The sequence below is a fragment of the Mustelus asterias genome, chromosome 16, assembly GCF_964213995.1.
Source record: "Mustelus asterias chromosome 16, sMusAst1.hap1.1, whole genome shotgun sequence".
In the NCBI taxonomy this organism is placed as follows: Eukaryota; Metazoa; Chordata; class Chondrichthyes; order Carcharhiniformes; family Triakidae; genus Mustelus; species Mustelus asterias.
The window spans coordinates 7,857,430-7,875,763 of record NC_135816.1 but is presented as its reverse complement, the minus strand read 5'-3'; the positions used below and the strand labels follow the sequence as shown (position 1 = coordinate 7,875,763).

The 18,334-nt window shown below is 42.6% G+C and overlaps 1 protein-coding gene across 2 annotated transcripts in view; it reads left to right on the top strand.

The window, feature by feature from the left end:
- LOC144505630 (protocadherin beta-16-like) overlaps positions 1-17,678 on the top strand; it is a 129,176-nt gene extending 111,498 nt beyond the window's left edge. Inside the window, exon 2 of one of the 2 annotated variants that reach the window (XM_078231744.1) lies at positions 16,584-17,678. In XM_078231744.1, coding sequence (XP_078087870.1) covers positions 16,584-16,733 — 150 coding nt within the window. In that variant the 3' untranslated portion in view covers positions 16,734-17,678. The remainder of the gene's footprint in view (positions 1-16,583) is intronic. The other variant, XM_078231743.1, reaches the window with a different exon arrangement.
- Positions 17,679-18,334: the final 656 nt, after the last annotated feature.

The window sequence follows — 18,334 nt, the reverse complement described above, 5'->3', positions numbered from 1 at the left end:
CGGAGGGCGAATTGTACGATCGCTTTTAATTTCAAGAGGATTTGATCACAGGAGTAAGGAAGCCGTTCTGAATTTGTGCAGAGGCTTGGTGAGACATAAATGACAATGCACCCGTCTTCCAGAAATATAAAATTATTTTTATTCGCTTATAAAGGTAGGTAAAATTACATGCTATTAGTAAGGAGTTACTTTCCTCACTATTGCCAACAAATGGGAGAACGTATTTACCGTAAATTAAACAGCCACTTGGCTCGAAAATGTAATTTGCACTGCTGATGTCAGAGGTACATACTGGTACATAACGAAAAATGTGTCTGTCATAAAAAGATTAGATCAAACCATCAGTGGAAGTAAAATAGCGCTTTGTGCAAATTATTTTTTCACGTAGATGTACCAACACTATAGAGGGTTAATTTGCATCATAGAATCATAGCGTGCAGAAGGAGGCCATTCAGCCCATCGAGTCTGCACTGACCACAATGCCATCCAGGCCCAATCCCCATTTACCCTAGCTAGTCCCCCTGACACTAAGGGGCAATTTAGCATGGCCAATCCATTTAACCTGCACCTCTTTCGACGGTGGGAGGAAACCGGAGCGCCCAGAGAAAACCCACACAGACACGGGGAGAATGTGCAAACTCCACACAAACAGTGATATCGAACCCTGGTCCCTGATGCTGTGAGGCAGCAGCGCTAACCACTGCGACATCCATCATTTTTTTTCACCAAGGAACTATGTGCAGAAGGACCTAGTCACATTCGCAGAAAGTTACGTGAGCTAGAAACAACAGAGCTAAGTTAATAAATTTGGAAACATTATAGCATGTACAATTAAAGTTGCACAACGGTAAATCACAAAAGCAGTTCTTCTGGTGTTCGGTAGAGGCACTATTGCTTTAAGATTGTTTGCTGTTATTATTGGCTGAGTCTCTTTGTGTCGCTCTCTACCAATGAGATGCAGAAATATAGCTGGAGATCCAGCACCACCCCTCCTACACCAAACATTGCGCAGTATCGAAGACACGTACAGGAGTCCTCAATCTACCGTCTCAATTCACCACTGAGGGAAGCGCCGCGAAATTATAAGGTATTTGTACAAATGTTCTCGGTGATTTTGTCAAAGGAAGTCCGCTGGACGGCGCACGCTGAACATAATTCGCCATCTAGGAAAGCAGGGAAATGAACATAGCGGAATATAGCAAAGGCCGAACAATTCCTCGGAGAACCCGGCAGCTCGATTTGCGGAACATTCACCTAAAAGATATGGCCTACACGCTAAACTGCTATGTGTCACACTGGAGTGTCTTTTGTTTAATACTGGTATGCATAATACATTCAGTTTGTGGGACCATTCGCTACTCAATTCGTGAAGAGTTAGAGCTCCGCTCCGTTGTTGGAAATATTGCAAAGGACTTGGGGTTAGATGTGAACCAGCTTTCATTGCGTCGATTTCGAGTTGTATCGGAGTACAAACGGCAATATCTCGACGTCAATTTAAACACTGGAATGTTGTTCATAAAAGAAACAGTAGACAGGGAACAGATTTGTGAACAAAGGCTCGCGTGTGTGCTGGTGTTGGAGGCTGTGGTGGAAAATCCATTAAAGATATATCGAGTGGAAATTGAGATTCTCGACATAAATGACAATGCACCCATTTTCCAGAAAAATGAGTTCCACTTTCAAATCTCCGAGTATGTGTCAGCGGGATCGCGCTTCCAACTGCAGAGTGCGCAGGATCCGGATGCTGGAACCAATGGAGTCCGGACCTACCAACTGAGCGAAAATCAGCACTTTATTTTAGAACTAAAATCTAGTAAGAAACATACTGTCACCCCAGAGTTAGTACTTCAAACGCCTCTTGACCGCGAGCAGCAGACAACTCATCAGCTGACGCTGACTGCAATTGATGGCGGGTCCCCTGAAAGATCCGGAACCACCCATATTATTATCAATGTATCTGATGTGAACGATAATGCTCCTGTTTTCGAGCAGACCGTGTATGAGATCACCACGACGGAAAATGTACCCAAAGATTCACTGATAGCGAAAGTAAATGCCAATGATATAGATGACGGTTTGAATGGTGAGATCACCTATTCTCTCAGCGATCGAACGCCCGAAAGGTTAAGGCGCCTGTTCCGGGTGAATTCGCAAACCGGAGAAATTAGTGTGAATGGCATTGTGGACTTTGAAGAGATAAAGGATTACGAGATTTCAGTACAAGCTATGGACAGAGGTCCACATGCTGTGCCAGCATACTGCACCGTCCTGATAAAGGTCCTGGATGTTAATGATAACACTCCTGAAATAACTCTGACTTCAAATTCAGGCCCGATTCCAGAGGACGCTCCTCTCAAAACGCCAGTCGCACTTTTAAAGATAACAGATCAGGATTCTGAAGAAAGGGGAAATGTTCACTGCTATATCTCACAAAATATTCCCTTTAGCCTTGACAAATCTTTGAATAATTACTACACTGTCGTGCTTGCTGGGCATCTAGATCGTGAAAAAGTGCCTCAGTACAACATTACAATCACCTGTCGTGACATGGGTTCGCCTCCGCTAACGAATCACAAAACCATCTATCTTAATGTTTCAGATGTAAATGACAACCCGCCCCGCTTTGCGAAGACTTCGTTTGTTATGTATGTAACCGAGAATAACCGAATCGGTGCTTCTATCGGTTCCGTGTCAGCCATTGATGCAGATTTTAAAGAGAATGCCAATCTGTCTTATTCCTTTTTCGATGGCCTGATACGTGGTTTCCCTGCGTCTAATTTCGCCTCAATCTGTTCTGCCACGGGTGTGATATTTGCTCGCCGCTCATTTGATTACGAACAACTGAAACGTTTTCAGCTTTCTGTGCAGGTAAGGGATGGTGGATCTCCTTCGCTCAGCGACAACGCAACCGTGAGTGTGATCATCGTAGACCAGAATGATAATGCCCCTGTGATCATATCGCCTTTGGCAAATGGAGGATCTCAAGCAGAGGAGACAATGCCTAGATCCGCTGATCCTGGTTACTTAGTTGCTAAAATCACGGCCACCGATGCCGATTCTGGGCAGAACGCACATCTTTTCTATCAACTACTGCAACCAACAGATGGAAGCCTGTTTACCGTATCCTCAGAGACTGGGGAAATCTGGACTATCCGGCATGTTGGATTCAAAGACTTACCTAAACAGAAACTCTTAATTTTGGTAAGAGACAACGGAAAACCACCCCTTTCTTCAACAGTTATCATCAACTTATTCGTGTCGGAGAGTAATACGGAACATGCATCAACTGTCGGTCTCTTGGGGAATTCAGAACCGTGGACGTCCGACGTAAGACGCTATCTGATCATATCTTTTGCTGCCATTTCGTTGATTTTCCTAATCGCTATTATAACTCTTGCCATTAAGATTCACAAAGGCAGAGATGGAATGCATGACTGCAGTTGTTCCTGGCCCATTTTACTACAGATGGATGGACGGCATGGAATTCAGAAGCCTGATGTGAACATTCATTCAACACCAGATTTTACAGTGGTTTACGAAAGTGGCACCCTCCCGCAAAGGGTTCAGTACGAATTGTGTCCAGATCCAAGCATAAATGATTTTATGTTTCTAAAATTGCATGGCCCTGCTGCACCAATGATTAATCTCAAAACCGGGTCGTGTGTGTCGCAAGAAAATGAAAAAACACTAAATTATGCAATTAAGGGTAGTGTGGAAGCCGCTAAGGTAAGTCGTGCTTCATATGTTTCGGAATCCATGATCGTGTGTAAACTCCTAACTCACATTCCCAGTATTGATTATCGCATTGAAATAACTAGCTGGTGTTGTTACGTCGAGACAGCAAAATAAAGCCAGAATCTGCAGAATGAAATCCGCTTCTAACATTCTATCAGGCAGTGCAAGCGAGACATTAACAACCCACGGCGTAATTGTGTTTTCCTCCTGTCCGCTCTGGTTGTTTTGCCTCTCTTTCACTTTCCAAACATGCTGCCAGACTGGCCGGTATTTTCACAAAATGTTGCCTTTGTTTTAGAATCCAACGCCCATTGTATTCTGCCCTTCTAAAGAACCGAGCAGTGGTATTAAATGGCGTGAGTAAATGTTTCTCCTTGAGAAACATGATTCAATTAACTTCTTTAAGCATCTGTCTGTTTCCAGCAACTGTGAAACTATGAAAGCGTTGAACTCCATAGCTTGTGAAAAAATACTGATGGCTGTATTATGACATTTTTTCTCGAAAGCAATTAGGGATAGACAATAAATGTTGACCTCGCCAGCGACGTTCCCATTCCAGAAACTGATGATTGTAAATGTTGGGAAAGTAACGTTGTAGGTACATTACATAACAAAAAGATTTAACAAAACATTATTCAGAGAGTCCGAGGCCAGTTAATCAACCAGCTTGAGAAGCGGTAGATTTACATTAATATAGGTAAAGATCAGCCACTGTCGATAAAAAACAACATACATATTAACATCACGTCCACAGATCCCTGAAGGTGGCATGGCAGGTAGATAATGTGGTTCGGTAGTATATGGGATACTTGCCCTTATTAGCCTAGGCGTAGAACACAAAAGCAGGAGGCCATGCTGAAAATGTATAAAAAGCTGTTAGGCCACAGTGGAGTACTGCTTTATGTTCTGGCCACACAAAAGAGAATGATGTGATTGTACTGGAAAGGATGCATAGATGTTTTACCAGGATGCTCCTGGACTGGAGGGTCTGATCTTTGAGGAGTAGTTGCGTAGGCTGGGGCCATTATACTTGAAGTAGCAAACGTTGAACGGGCCGTGATAGACATGTAGGATTATGAGGCGCATAATTAGATGGGTAAGAAAGCAGATTTTTCCATTAATAGAGGGACAATAACTAGCCAAGTGGCTATAAGGTAAATGTAGAAGGCTAAAAGTGGAGTTGAGGAGACAAGTTTCCACCCAGAACGTGGTGGGAGTCTGAAATTCACTGCCTGAAATAGTGAATGAGTCAGTCACTCTCATAACATTTAAGAAGTATTGAGATAATCGTTTGCCCTGCCATAACCTCCAGAGGTATGAGTTAAACGCTGCAAAATGGAATAGTATAGTCAGAGTTTCGTAGACCACCGTGGGCACGATGGGCTGAATGGCCTCGTTCTGTGCTTTAAACGTCTATTAATAAAAATGGGTCCGATATTTTTTTAAAAACCTACGTTTGTCAGAGTGTTCCATTGGGAAAGCCTGTTCCATGAATTTCTGATAATTGAAACAAAATGAACAAGTTGAGTCAGAACGTTCAACTCAGAAGGAATTAGAATATAATTAAAATGTTCCTGTAATTAACTCTCGGGATACAAATATTGCCAGCAACCCCAGCATTTGTTGTCAATTGCTACTTGAGAAGGTGATGCGGAACCTTCTACTTGAAAGGCTGCAATTGCTTCGGTGAAGGTGTGCCCACGGTTCTGCTAGATACGAGTTCCAAAAATTATTACTGCAATCAAATTACTGTCAGAGCTAAGTTTTATGCCAAGCTGACTGAACCAACGTACATACCCATTAAAATACTGAACATAAACCCTTGGTCAGGATATTGGTGATTGTACATCTGCCGGACACCGGGCTGGCTGGACTATTTGCATCTGCGAGTTTCGATTATTAGCTTACCTACTTTGCTTGCCATTGTTAATTGACTCGCAGGATGATGAAGGACAGAAGAAGGCAATTCAGCCCCTCGTATCAAAGTTGGCTCTCTGGAAGAGCTAATCACCTGGTGCCAAACTTTACATTTTCCCGTAGCCCTGCAATTCCTTTCGCTTTTATCGAATTATTTCTCGGACAACGCAATCACATTGCATTCCAAAGATGTATTGGTGTCGTTTTTGTTTCTCTTGCGAATAACCATAACGCGATGTCTTCAGCTTCTCGACGATTTTGCCAATGGAAAGAATTTCTCCTTATGTATTTTGTCCTGGGCCTTCATGATTTTGAAAAGTGGTATCATATCTCTTAATATTCTCTACTCCACAGAGAACGTCGCCAGCTCCTCCTATCAGCTGGGTAGTTGAAGTTTATTATCCCTGGACTTATTCGCATGAATCTTTTCTTCCAATGTCTTCACATCCTTCCTAAAGAGTGGTCCCCAGAACTGGACAGTTGAAGGCGAACCAGACTTTTGCACAAGTTTTCAGAACTTCCTTGCCGTTATGCTCTGTGCCAATATTTATGAAGCCTGTGGTCCTGTATGCTTCATTAACTGCCTTTATCACATTCATTGATTGGGCATGCATAGTTCTCGGTTTCTCTGCTACAATTTAGAATTGTATACTTTATCCCATATTTCCTTTCCTTGTTTTCCTATCAAAATTAACCGTTTCACACTTTCCTGCATTAAATTGCCCCTGGCATTTGTCCATTAATTCAAGAAGCCTGTGCAAGCCCTCTTGAAATATATCATGATCACCCTAACAGTTCATAATGCGAGGTTTTGTGCTACCGAAGTATTTTCAAATGTTCCTTGCACACCGAAGTCAAGGCCAGGAGTATATATTTTTTAAAATGTTGCCCCTACACCGTCACCAGAGGACCCCACTTTAGGTATTTCTCAATTGAAAAAATAACTAACACCACTAGTTTGTTACCTGTTATTCAGCAATCTATAATGCATGCTGGTACTGTGCCTCTTATCATGGGCTTTAACTTTGCTGCCAACATGGTGATGTGACACTTTATCAACTGCCTTTTGCAAAACCATGTAGAGTACTTCAACTACATAACCCCATTCTGTCTCTCTGTTAACTCATAAAAAGAAACCTTAAGAAAGTTAGTTACATGCGATTCCATATCATCAACAAATCCATGCAGTCTTCCCTTTATTAATCCGCAATTGTCCAAATAACTGATAATTTTGCTGCAAATTATCATTTCTAAAACCATTCCCACTACCCAATCAAAATTAAATCGCCAGCAGTTTCTGGGCTTATCCTCACACAGCTTTCGAAAAGAAGGTGAACTTTAAAAAAAATCCTACATTCTTCTGACACCACCAATTTACCCTGGATTATGGTCATTGCTCCATGACTTCCAGTCTTACATGTTTCAGTATTCTTGGATTCATCTCAACTGACTCTGGTGGCTTTATGTACTTTCAACATATCTAACCAATCTAATATTTCCTCTTCAAAAATTTGACCTATCCTATATCTCAACCTGAACCTTTTTCTGTTGTGATTCGAGAGCGTTTTCCTTCCTTGGTACAGTCATGTCTTTATTTAGTATTTCATCCGTACCCTTTGCCTCCATTAATTTACTAATTTTTACTCCCTATTGGACCCCATTCCCCGTTGACCACCTGGTTATTATTTATATTCCAAAGAAGACCTTTGGACTCCCTTTTATGATAGTTGCTAAAATCTTCTCAAATTTGTCTTTGCTTCCCATATTTCACGCCTCAAATTCTCTGTGAAGGCTTTATATTCAGCGTGGTTCTCAGTTGTATTATCCAACTGGCATCAGTCATTTGCACGCTTTATTTGTGTTATTTCAGTTTCTATCTCTGTCGTTTCCCAAGAAACGCTAAATTTGCTTGCCCTACCTTTCAGCCTCTTTGTACCGAAGCCACACCCGAGCTGTCCCTTCTTCCATCCTGCCATTACAGAGTTGTAGTCCAATCTCCAATTCTAATTTACTTGGGCCGGATCACCCCCAATGAAGTTTTCTTTTGATTTGATTCATTTATTCTTGTCACATATATTGGTATTGTTTCTTGCGCACTATACAGACAAAGATAACATTCATAGAGTACACAGGGGAGAAGGACAGGAGAGGGTGCAGAACGTAGTGTTACAGACATAAAAGATAGAATTAGAGGGTATGCTGGGGACAGCTCATAAGAAGTCGCCATGCTCCCGGCCATCTTGAAACTCAGTTGGCCTTTTGCCAATTACTTCCTCTTACTCTAAGTTGTTCCTTGTCATTTTATGAAACGAACACAAATAATATGATACAAGGAAATTTGATTCGCTTGGTAAGAAGCCTCACAACACCAGGTTAAAGGTTTATCTGGTAGCACGAGCTTTCAGAGTGCTGCTCCTTCATCAGCTGAAAGCTCGTGCTACCAGATAAACATTTAACCTGGTGTTGTGAGACTTCTACCATGCGAATCAAGTTTCCTTGTATCATATTATTTGTGTTAGTGGACTTTAATCTGGTGTTGTGAGACTTCTTACCAAGCGAATCAAGTTTCCTTGTATCATATTATTTGTGTTAGTGGACTTTAATCTGGTGTTGTGAGACTTCTTACTGTGCCCACCCCAGTCCAACGCCAGCATCTCCACATCTTGATTTGCTTGACCCAGGACATTTCCCAGAATCTGGTCCTTCCTTCTTTGCTGGGCCTGTGACATTCATTTGAACACAAATCACAAAAAGTCCCTCTTACAGATTCCTATCCATGTCAATACTATGATTATTAAAGTTCGCCATTATGGTTGCACTCTAGTTCTTGCACCTCTCTGTAATTGTCTTGAAAATTCTTTCTGCTATGTCTTTACCACTAGATGTTGGCCTTTAGAATACACCCAGGAGTGTAATTACACCTTTATTGTTTTTTTCTGGGCTATAACCAAATAGATTTCGTCCGACAGTTTGCTAGGATATCTTCCCTCTCCAGCCGCGTAATGTTCTCCTTAATCAGGACAGCTATGTAACCTAATTTCTTTCCTTGCTACCTTTGCTGAATGCTTAGTATCCAGGAACATTTAATACTCAGTTTTGCCCTTTTTGAACCAGACCTCCAATATCACCAGACCTCACAGACCCACGCAATTATCTGTGCCTGAAGGCATCTCTATTTACCACAACCAAAACATTCAGGTTTATGTACAGTAAACCTAATGTCCAATTCATTTAATTCATTCTCACTGTGACTGAACGTAAGACCCATTTACCATTCCAGTCCGACCTGCCTCTGCCAATTTGCTGTGCACCTTGCTTTTCCTCAGTAGCATTTTTTGGTCTCCACATACATGCCAATTTAAACATATACGATCGCACAGGCAAACCCCCGAGAAGCGATATTGCTTCTGATTCAGTTGAGGTCTCGCACGAACCCCTCTGCGGGTCATTTATCCCCCACGTACCGTTCCCAAGCTACCAAATATCTAAACCTTCCCTCATGCATTATCCACACATTCATATGTTCCACACTCCTATTTCTGCACACTCTAGTACATGGCACCACAAGAAATCTGGTATTTACTACCTTGAATGTGCTGCTTGCTACTTTCTTTCCCAGTGCCATACCCTGCCTGCCATCCTTGCCTGCTGCCTGACAGCTCCAAGGACCATTTTCTTTTGAAGTGGAGACTGGTACCCAAAGAATAAAATTTGCGGCAAGCTTGCAGTTTCCTGCTTCCCATAAAATAGATTTTATTTATTGATCTGCAAATTGAATAATAATTTTGTGAAAATCCTACATTTCGAATTATATTAAAAGTTACATGGGCAGGCAAAGAGACGGTCAGTCAATATCTACCATCCAAGCATTGGATTTGTATGGTTTATATTTTGCCAGATTGGGGCAGTAACGTAGAACATTTTTCATAGCGATTGATCAAAAACCTAAATTAATGAGGCAATTCGTGTCAGTAATACAGGATTTTCTTCATTTACTACATTTTGTAATTCATTGATTACCTAGTACAAGAAGCACTAGAACGAAAGACTGTCCTTATCCCAATAGTAAGAACCAGGAAGCAAAGTTCGTTTTTAGGAAAAGAGAAATGCCTTATTATAATGGACAAATAATGGACAAATATGCCGCACTGATTCATAAAACGCATTCTCGGCCAATGAGCCTGAGTACATGACGTACACGATGACGTACATTGGAATTTAAATAGTGAAGAGTTTGTGACATTTGGGAAGGATAAGAAGTTGAGACTAGCTGAAGAAATGACTCTGCTAATTGATGATAGTGTTACCACATTAGGGAGAGATGTCCTAAGTTCAGGAAACCAGGATATACATTCAATTTGAGTTGAGATGAGAAATAATAAAGGGAAGCAATTATTTGTGGGAGCGGTGTACAGGCCCCCTTATTGTAATGACATGTTGGAACAGGGGGAAATAGTGATCAGGTGAGCTTCTAAATAAAGGTACTGAATAATCAAAAGGGATTTTGATCTGCATATAGATTGGAAAAATCAGATAACCGTAGAGTCCTGATAATCATAGAATCCCATAGAATCATAGGATTCCGACAGTACCGAAGGAGGCCATTCGGCCCATCGAATCTGTGCCGACCACAATTCCACCAAGGCCCTATTCCTGCACTTCTCATTAACCCTGCTAATCCCCTTGACACTAAGGTTAATTTAGCATGGCCAATCGACCTAACCAGCACATCTTTGGACTGTGGAAGGAAACCGAAGCACCCGGAGAAAACCCACAGAGACATGGGGAGAATGTGCAAACTCCACACAGACAGTGACCCGAGGCTGAAATTGATCCCGGGTCCGGGGCGCTGTGAGGCAATATCTCACCTTTATAGCTATACTAGATCTGGTATTGTGCAATGTGATAGGGTCAATTGATAACCTCATAGGGAAGGCTCACCGAGGTAATTGCGAGCATCATCTGGTTGAAGTTTACATTCAATTTCATGGAGAGTGAAATGTGTCCAAGACGAGAATTTTTAAATTTAATACGAACAAATATGGTAGCACGGAATCGAGCTTGCTAAGCTGAACTGGCCAATGTTTGAAGTGATTGATTTTGATTTGATTTGTTATATTATTGTCACAATATTAGTATACAGTGAAAAGTATTGTTTCTTGCGCGCTTTACAGACAAAGCACACCGTACATAGGGAAGGAAAGGAGAGAGTGCAGCGTGTAGTGTTACAGTCATAGCTCGGTTGTAGTGAAATATCAACTTAATGCAAGATATTTCCATTCTGATGTCTGGTGGCAGCAAGGAAGAAACTGTTTATGAGTTGGTTGGTATATGACCTCAGACTTTTGTATCTCTTCTCCCGATGGAAGAAAGTAGAAGAGAGCATGTCCAGGGTGCGTGGGGTCCTTGATTATGCTGGCTGTTTTTCCAAGGCAGCAGGAAGTGTAAGCAGTGTCAATGGGTGTGAGGCTGGTTTGAGTGATGGACTGGAATTCATTCACGACCCTTTGTAGTTTATTGAGGTCTTGGACAGAGCAGGAGCCACACCAGGCCGTGATACAACCAGATCAACAGATGTTCAATGGTCGACAGTCAAGGGGATATTTCATAATATACAGAAGAGACACATTCGAATTAAAAAATAATAATTGCACGAAAAGCACCCATCATCTGTGCGAAAAGAAGAAAAAATAAAGACAGTATCAAACTAAAAGAACAAAGCATTTGAGCAAAGATAAATGGCATGTTTGAAGACTGAAAACAACATAAGGAACATCAAACGATGACAAAAACGTTCATAAGGAAGGAAATACTAGAGTATGAGAAAAAGCTAGGCAGTAATATAGAGGTCGATAGGAAGGGTTTCTATAGATAGTTAAATAAGAAAAGTGAACAAAATGAGAATTGGTCCGATAAAAGTGCATTTGGGGAACTGGTAATGGAAAGTAATGCAACGGTGGATGAATTAAACATGTGTTTTTCATTCATCTTCGCTTTTGGTGACACCAGTAACATCCCTGGAATGACTATAAATCAGGAAGTGGAAAGGAGGGAGGAACACTGGAAAATTGTACTCACAAAGGAGGTGGTAGTGACCAAATTGTTTGGTCTGCAGGCTGACAAATCCCCTGGCCTGGATGGAGTTCATCCTAAAATTTCCTCCATAACAGCACTATGGGTGTACTTGTACCTCAGAGGTTGCAGCGGTTCAAGCATGCCACCACCTTCTGAATGGCAACTAAGGATGGACAATAAATGCCAGCCTAGCCAGCGACATCTCGTAAATTAATAAATTAAAATGACGAATGAGGTATTTGCTGCACTCGTTTTAATTTTCCAAAAGTCCGTAGTTTCGAAGAAGGTTTCATTCGATTGGAAGATAGCAAATCGAACTCCTTTATTTTTAAAAAAGAGGGCAACAGAAAGAGAAAACTAAAGGCCAGTTAGCATAATGCCGAAGGGAAATGTTAGCAGCCGTGATTAAAGATGTTATAGCAGGGCATTTGGAAAGAAAATCAAGGTAATCTGGCAACATCTATGTGGTTCTGTGCAAGGGAAATCTTGTTTAACCAATTTATTGGTGAGTTTGAAGGAGTCACATGTGCTGTGGATAGAGAGCAACCGGTGGATGCGCTGCACTTAGGTTCCCAGAAGACAATTCATATATGCCACATCAAAGTTTACTGCATAAAATAAAAGCTCATGATATAAGGGACATCATATTGACATGCATTGAAGATTGGTTAGCTAAGAGGAAACAGGAGTTGCCGTAAGTGGCAATTTTTCAATTTGGCAGAATGTGACGAGTCTTACGTCACAAGCATCGGTGCTGGGGCCTCCAATCTGTACAATTTATGTAAATAACTTAGATGAAGGGACTGAATGAATGGTTTCTAAAAGTACTCATGGCTGAAAGATAGTTAGGAAATTAAACTGTGGAAATGATGTAAAGAGAATACAAAATAGGATAGATAGGTTAAGTGAATGAGCAAGAACCTGGCAAAGTGAGTACAATATGGGTATTGTGTAATTGTCTATTTTGGCAAGAAGAATACAAAAATAAGCTTATTCTGTAAATTGTGAGGAATTTCAAAGCTCTAACATTCAGAGGGATTTGGGTGTTCCAGTGCATTGATCACAAGAGATTGGGATACAGTTACAGCAAGCGATTAAGTTTTTAAGTGTATTTATTAGTGTCACATGTGGGCTTATATCAAAACTGCAATGAAGTTACTGTGAAAATCCTCTAGTCACCACACTCGGGCGCCTATTCTGGTACGCTGAAGGAGAATTTAGCACGACCAATGCATCTAACCAGCACGTCTTTCAGACTGTGGGAGGAAACAAGTACAAGTACTGGGAATCAGGAAAGAAAGGGAGTCTGGTGACAAGAGTGCCACAAGAGCTAGAACAAATAAAAGCAGCGAGGGCGGCACGGTAGCACACTGGTTAGCACTGCTGCTTCACAGCTCCAGGGTCCCGGGTTCGATTCCCGGCTCGGGTCACTGTCTGTGTGGAGTTTGCACATTCTCCTCGTGTCTGCGTGGGTTTCCTCTGGGTGCTCCGATTTCCTCCCACAGTCCAAAGATGTGCGCGTTAGGTTGATTGGCCAGGTTAAAAATTGCCCCTTAGAGTCCTGGGATGCGTAGGTTAGAGGGATTAGTGGGTACAATATGTGGGGGTAGGGCCTGGGTGGGATTGTGGTCGGTGCAGACTCGATGGGCCGAATGGCCTCCTTCTGCACTGTAGGGTTTCTATGATTCTATGAAACCGGACCACCTGGAGGAAACCCACGCAGGCATGGGGAGAACGTGCAATCTCCACACAGACAATGGCCCAAGGCCGGAATTGAACCCGGGTCCCTGGCGCTGTGAGGTAGCTGTGCAAACCAATAGAATGCTGTTGTTTATTCTGACGGGAAATTATTACAAAAAATGGGAGGTTATGCTCCAGTTGTTCAGGGCATTGGTGAGACCACAATTGTTCTACTGTGTACAATATTGTCCAATGTCCTCCTTATTTAAGGAAATATGTCAAAGCGTTAGAAGCAGTTCAGAGATAGTTTACGAGGCTAATTCCAAGAAGGGCGGAGCGGGGGGTGGGGGGTGGGGGGTGGGGGGGAGGGGGGAGGGGGGAGGGGGGAGGGTGTTTTCTTGCGAGGAAATTTTGGAGAAGATATGTTTGTATCCACTAGAGTTTAAGATTAAGAGACAACTTGGTCGAAACCATTAAGAACATGCGTAGTATTGACAGATTAGATGCAGAGAGGATGTATCCTCTTGTCGGAGAATCTAGAACTAGGAACCATTGTTTGAACAAAAGAGGTCGCTCATTTCAGACAGAGATGAGGAGGAATTTTGTCTCAGAGAGGGTCGTGAGTCTCTGGAACTCATTTCCTCAAAAAGCCTCTGGCGATGATCTTTGCGTCGTCGATGGAGACGGGAGAGGTTCCGGAGGATTGGAGGATTGCGGATGTGGTTTCTATATTCAAGAAAGGGAATAGGGATAACCCAGGAAATTACCGACCGGTGAGTCGAACCTCAGTGGTTGGTAAGTTGATGGAGAAGATCCTGAGGGACAGGATTTATGAACATTTAGAGAAGTTTAGTATGCTCAAAAGTAGTCAGCACGGCTTTGTCAAAGGCAAATCGTGCCTTACGAGCCTGGTGGAGTTCTTTGAAAATGTAACTAAACACATTGACGAAGGAAAAGCGGTAGATGTGGTTTACATGTACTTCAGCAAGGCGTTCGATAAGGTCCCCCATGCGAGACTTCTCGAGAAAGTGAGAGGCCATGGGATCCAAGGGGCTGTTGCCTTGTGGATTCAGAACTGGCTTGCCTGCAGAAGGCAGAGAGTGGTTGTAGACGGGTCTTTTTCTGAATGGAGGTCGGTCACCAGTGGAGTGCCCCAGGGATCTGTTCTGGGACCCTTGCTGTTTGTCATTTTCATAAATGACCCGGATGAGGAATTGGAGGGATGGGTTGGCAAGTTTGCCGACGACACGAAGGTTGGTGGTGTTGTGGATAGGTTGGAGGGATGTCAGAAGCTGCAGCGTGACATAGATAGGATGCAAGACTGGGCGGAGAAGTGGCAGATGGACTTCAACCCGGATAAATGTGTAGTGGTCCATTTTGGCAGGTCAAATGGGATGAAGGAGTATAATATCAAGGGTAAGACTCTTAGCAGTGTAGAGGATCAGAAGGACCTTGGGGTCCGGGTCCATAGGACTCTTAAATCGGCCTCGCAGGTGGAGGAGGTGGTTAAGAAGGCGTATGGTGTGCTGGCCTTCATCAATCGAGGGATTGAGTTTAGGAGTTGGGAGATAATGATGCAGGTTTATAAGACCCTCGTCAGACCCCATTTGGAGTACTGTGCTCAGTTCTGGTCACCTCATTACAGGAGGGATGTGGAAATGATTGAAAGGGTGCAGAGAAGATTTACAAGGATGTTGCCTGGATTGGTTGGCATGCCTCATAAGGATAGGCTGAGGGAGCTCGGTCTTTTCTCCTTGGAGAGACGAAGGATGAGTGGTGACCTGATAGAGGTGTACAAGATGTTGAGAGGTATTGATCGGGTGGATTCTCGGAGGCTTTTTCCCAGGGCTGAAATGGCTGCTACGAGAGGACACAGGTTTAAGGTGCTGGGGAGTAGGAACAGAGGAGATATCAGGGGTAAGTTTTTCACTCAGAGGGCGGTGGGTGAGTGGAATGGGCTGCCGTCAGTGGTGGTGGAGGCAAACTCGATAGGGTCTTTGAATGAGTACATGGGACTTAATAGGATTGAGGGTTATAGGTAAGCCTATATATAAGCCTAGGTAGGTAGGGACATGACCGGCGCAACTTGTGGGCCGAAGCGCCTGTTTGTGCTGTATTTTTTCTATGTTCTATGTTCTAAAAGGCAGTGGGAGAAGAGTCTTTGAATAAGATTAAGACTGAGCAAGATAGATCCTTGATTAACAAAGTTTGAAAGGTGATCCGTTGGCAGGAACGTGGAGTTGAAGTTACAGCAGAAGAACCATGATCTCATTGAATAGTTATGGGGTGGGGGGGGGGGGGGCGGCGCGGAGGGGGGGCGGGGGGGTGGAATGGCCTTCTCCGGCACCTAATTCGTATGTTTGCATGTCCGTACGTAAATGCATTACGCGCACTATTTATCTGGATTGGACTGTGTGGTTTGCGTTTCAACTGCATATATCTGCACACTTGGAACGTGTGTGAGGTTACCTTCAACGTAGAAAAAAACAAGGGAATTTGTATCAGGAGATTACCCTCGATATCACCGTATAAACGGCGAGAACAACAAGAGACAAGAAAGTCAAATCAAATTGAACATTATAATAAGCTGTTATAGTTCCATCCGGAAAAGCGAACAGCTGCATTACTGAATGCTTCCCAATCATTTATAATCCAGACTTCCAACAACTAGAAATATATTTCAGGCGAATAAAAACTTCTCAAATAGAAATGCAAGAAGCAAACAATGTATATGGCCACTGCAATTTACAGTCATTTAGGATGTTAAAAGATGACTAGTATGGAATAATTAAGCATTTCGCCGTGTAACGTTTCCAATGCACATGCAAATATTTGTTAACATGTGTGAAAAAAGAAAAACCGATGTCATTCGCACAATTCCTGGGGGTCACTGGCTGTGTGGAGTTTGCACGTTCTCCCCGTGATTGCGTGGGCTTCCTCCAAGTGCTCCGGTTTCTTCCCAGATTCTGAAAGACGTGCTGGTTAGGTGCATGGATCTGAACAGGCGTCGGACTGTGGCGACTAGGGGAATTTCACAGTAACTTCATTGCAGTGTTAATATAAGCCTTACTCGTGACTAATAATTTTTTTAAAAAACAGTAACGTCACACTATTGCTCGAATAGGTGCGTATGAAAACACAAGCCTCTAACTTTCCTTTCTCATTTTTGTTTTCAGATATACGGGAACCGACAGCTGGATTTGGAGCAATCTGCCATTGAAAGATGCGCTTCAGGACAATATGGCATAGGGTTGTACACTTCTGATAAAAACGACGTGGGACCTGATCCCAGAAGGCTTGTAGAAATACATTCGCGTGCCTTATAGGAGCTACGAATGGATTTAGAACCGCTAGAAGTAATGTTTTTGTTAATGTGGTGAGCAGGTTAATAAAGGATTATGTTTGCTCTGCTTACTTTGTCTAAGTTAACCTGAATAATGTTATCCAAGTTTCTCGTGGTGCATCAAGATGCATCAACTCTGTACAGTCCAATTGCATGTTTGCCAGATGAGCCATGGTGGTGTGCGTCAGAATAATCTTCGTCTACAGATAGACATGAACCAGGGGAATTTCTCGTTATACAGCTCCTCAGGTACATAACCTTCCTCGCAACGTTCTGGGATGTTGCAGGAAAAGAGTGTCATCTCTCTCATGGGCCAGATATCGTATTCTGAAAAACACAGCCCTCGTATGTGATGCAATTCCAGACCGATTCTTGCTAATCCACAATACCTGCTAGCTTTTTCTTAATATTCCTTGTCGCAAATTCTGCAATTATCTCACTGAAATAGGACCACAATTTCTGCTCGATTCTTCATCCTCAACTACCCATCACTACATGCTGAAATAGTTCTCGTTGAATGGAACTGAGCCAAAAGAAGACGATAGCTGGATTATGGGCCAATATGACAATAGGCAATATCTATTGCGCGTAAAACTAGGGAATGAAGAGAGCTACAGAAATCGTTTCGGAAGAAATTTACATATACGAACAAAGGGCAGCAGTGAACTAACAGGAAGGAATTTTGGGTCTGTGTGAGAGACTGTAAAGGCTACTATTCTTGTTTGTGCATTGACGTTTGATCTTTAGATACCTGTTTGCGCTATTGATCGATTGTGGTTATGTCCGTTAGCCTTTCTATGTTGCTTTACACTACATCATCGCCTGTATGTAAAGGGCCACACGCAGTGGCAAGTAGCACTGTCAATGTTTTGAAAAGCATATATCGGTGTTAGTGAATCCAATTTACCTAATAAATTGAGTCTGCTTCAAATACATTTGTCTTCTTGTACCTTCTTAATCTCCATTGAAGCTGCTTCTAGCAACGGGATACCAAACGACGCTCCTTTTAATTCATACATGTGAAGGAACATGAATATGAGGAATCAGTTTACGAAAGTCAAAGATAGACTTGCGGGCCTGGTTCAGCGGATAAATATTTGAATATCCATCGTAGCGCACTAAGGAAAATTTCTAGATACTTGAGTGTGTTTGGAAGTCTACCAGTAAATTACTTTGGGAAAACAAGAAATGACTTGATCTGACTTTGGCCTATCATTAAGAGAACCTGGGTAGAAAAGCAGAGAGAGATGGTACGGTTGAAAAGGGAGCAGTGAATATGGGTAGGAACGTCTTTGTGATGGAAAATAGAATTAAATGGATATGCAGGAAGACAGCGAATGCATAGGGTTGATAACCGTATGGGTGGTAAGATTCAAATCATGGAGGATCATTTAATGCAGAGCTGGAAGGAAGAAAGGAGTATGTCTCATTTTGAAACTTGGACTGTGGCGGAGTGGGGGGAGGTGGGTGGTCAATGGCGAATGAAGACTTTATGTAAGGAGCAAGAGGAGTGGAAGCAGGTGAGTTACTTAAATCACGATAGAGCCAATAGTAGTTACGATCGCTTAAGAAGTATAAAGTGGG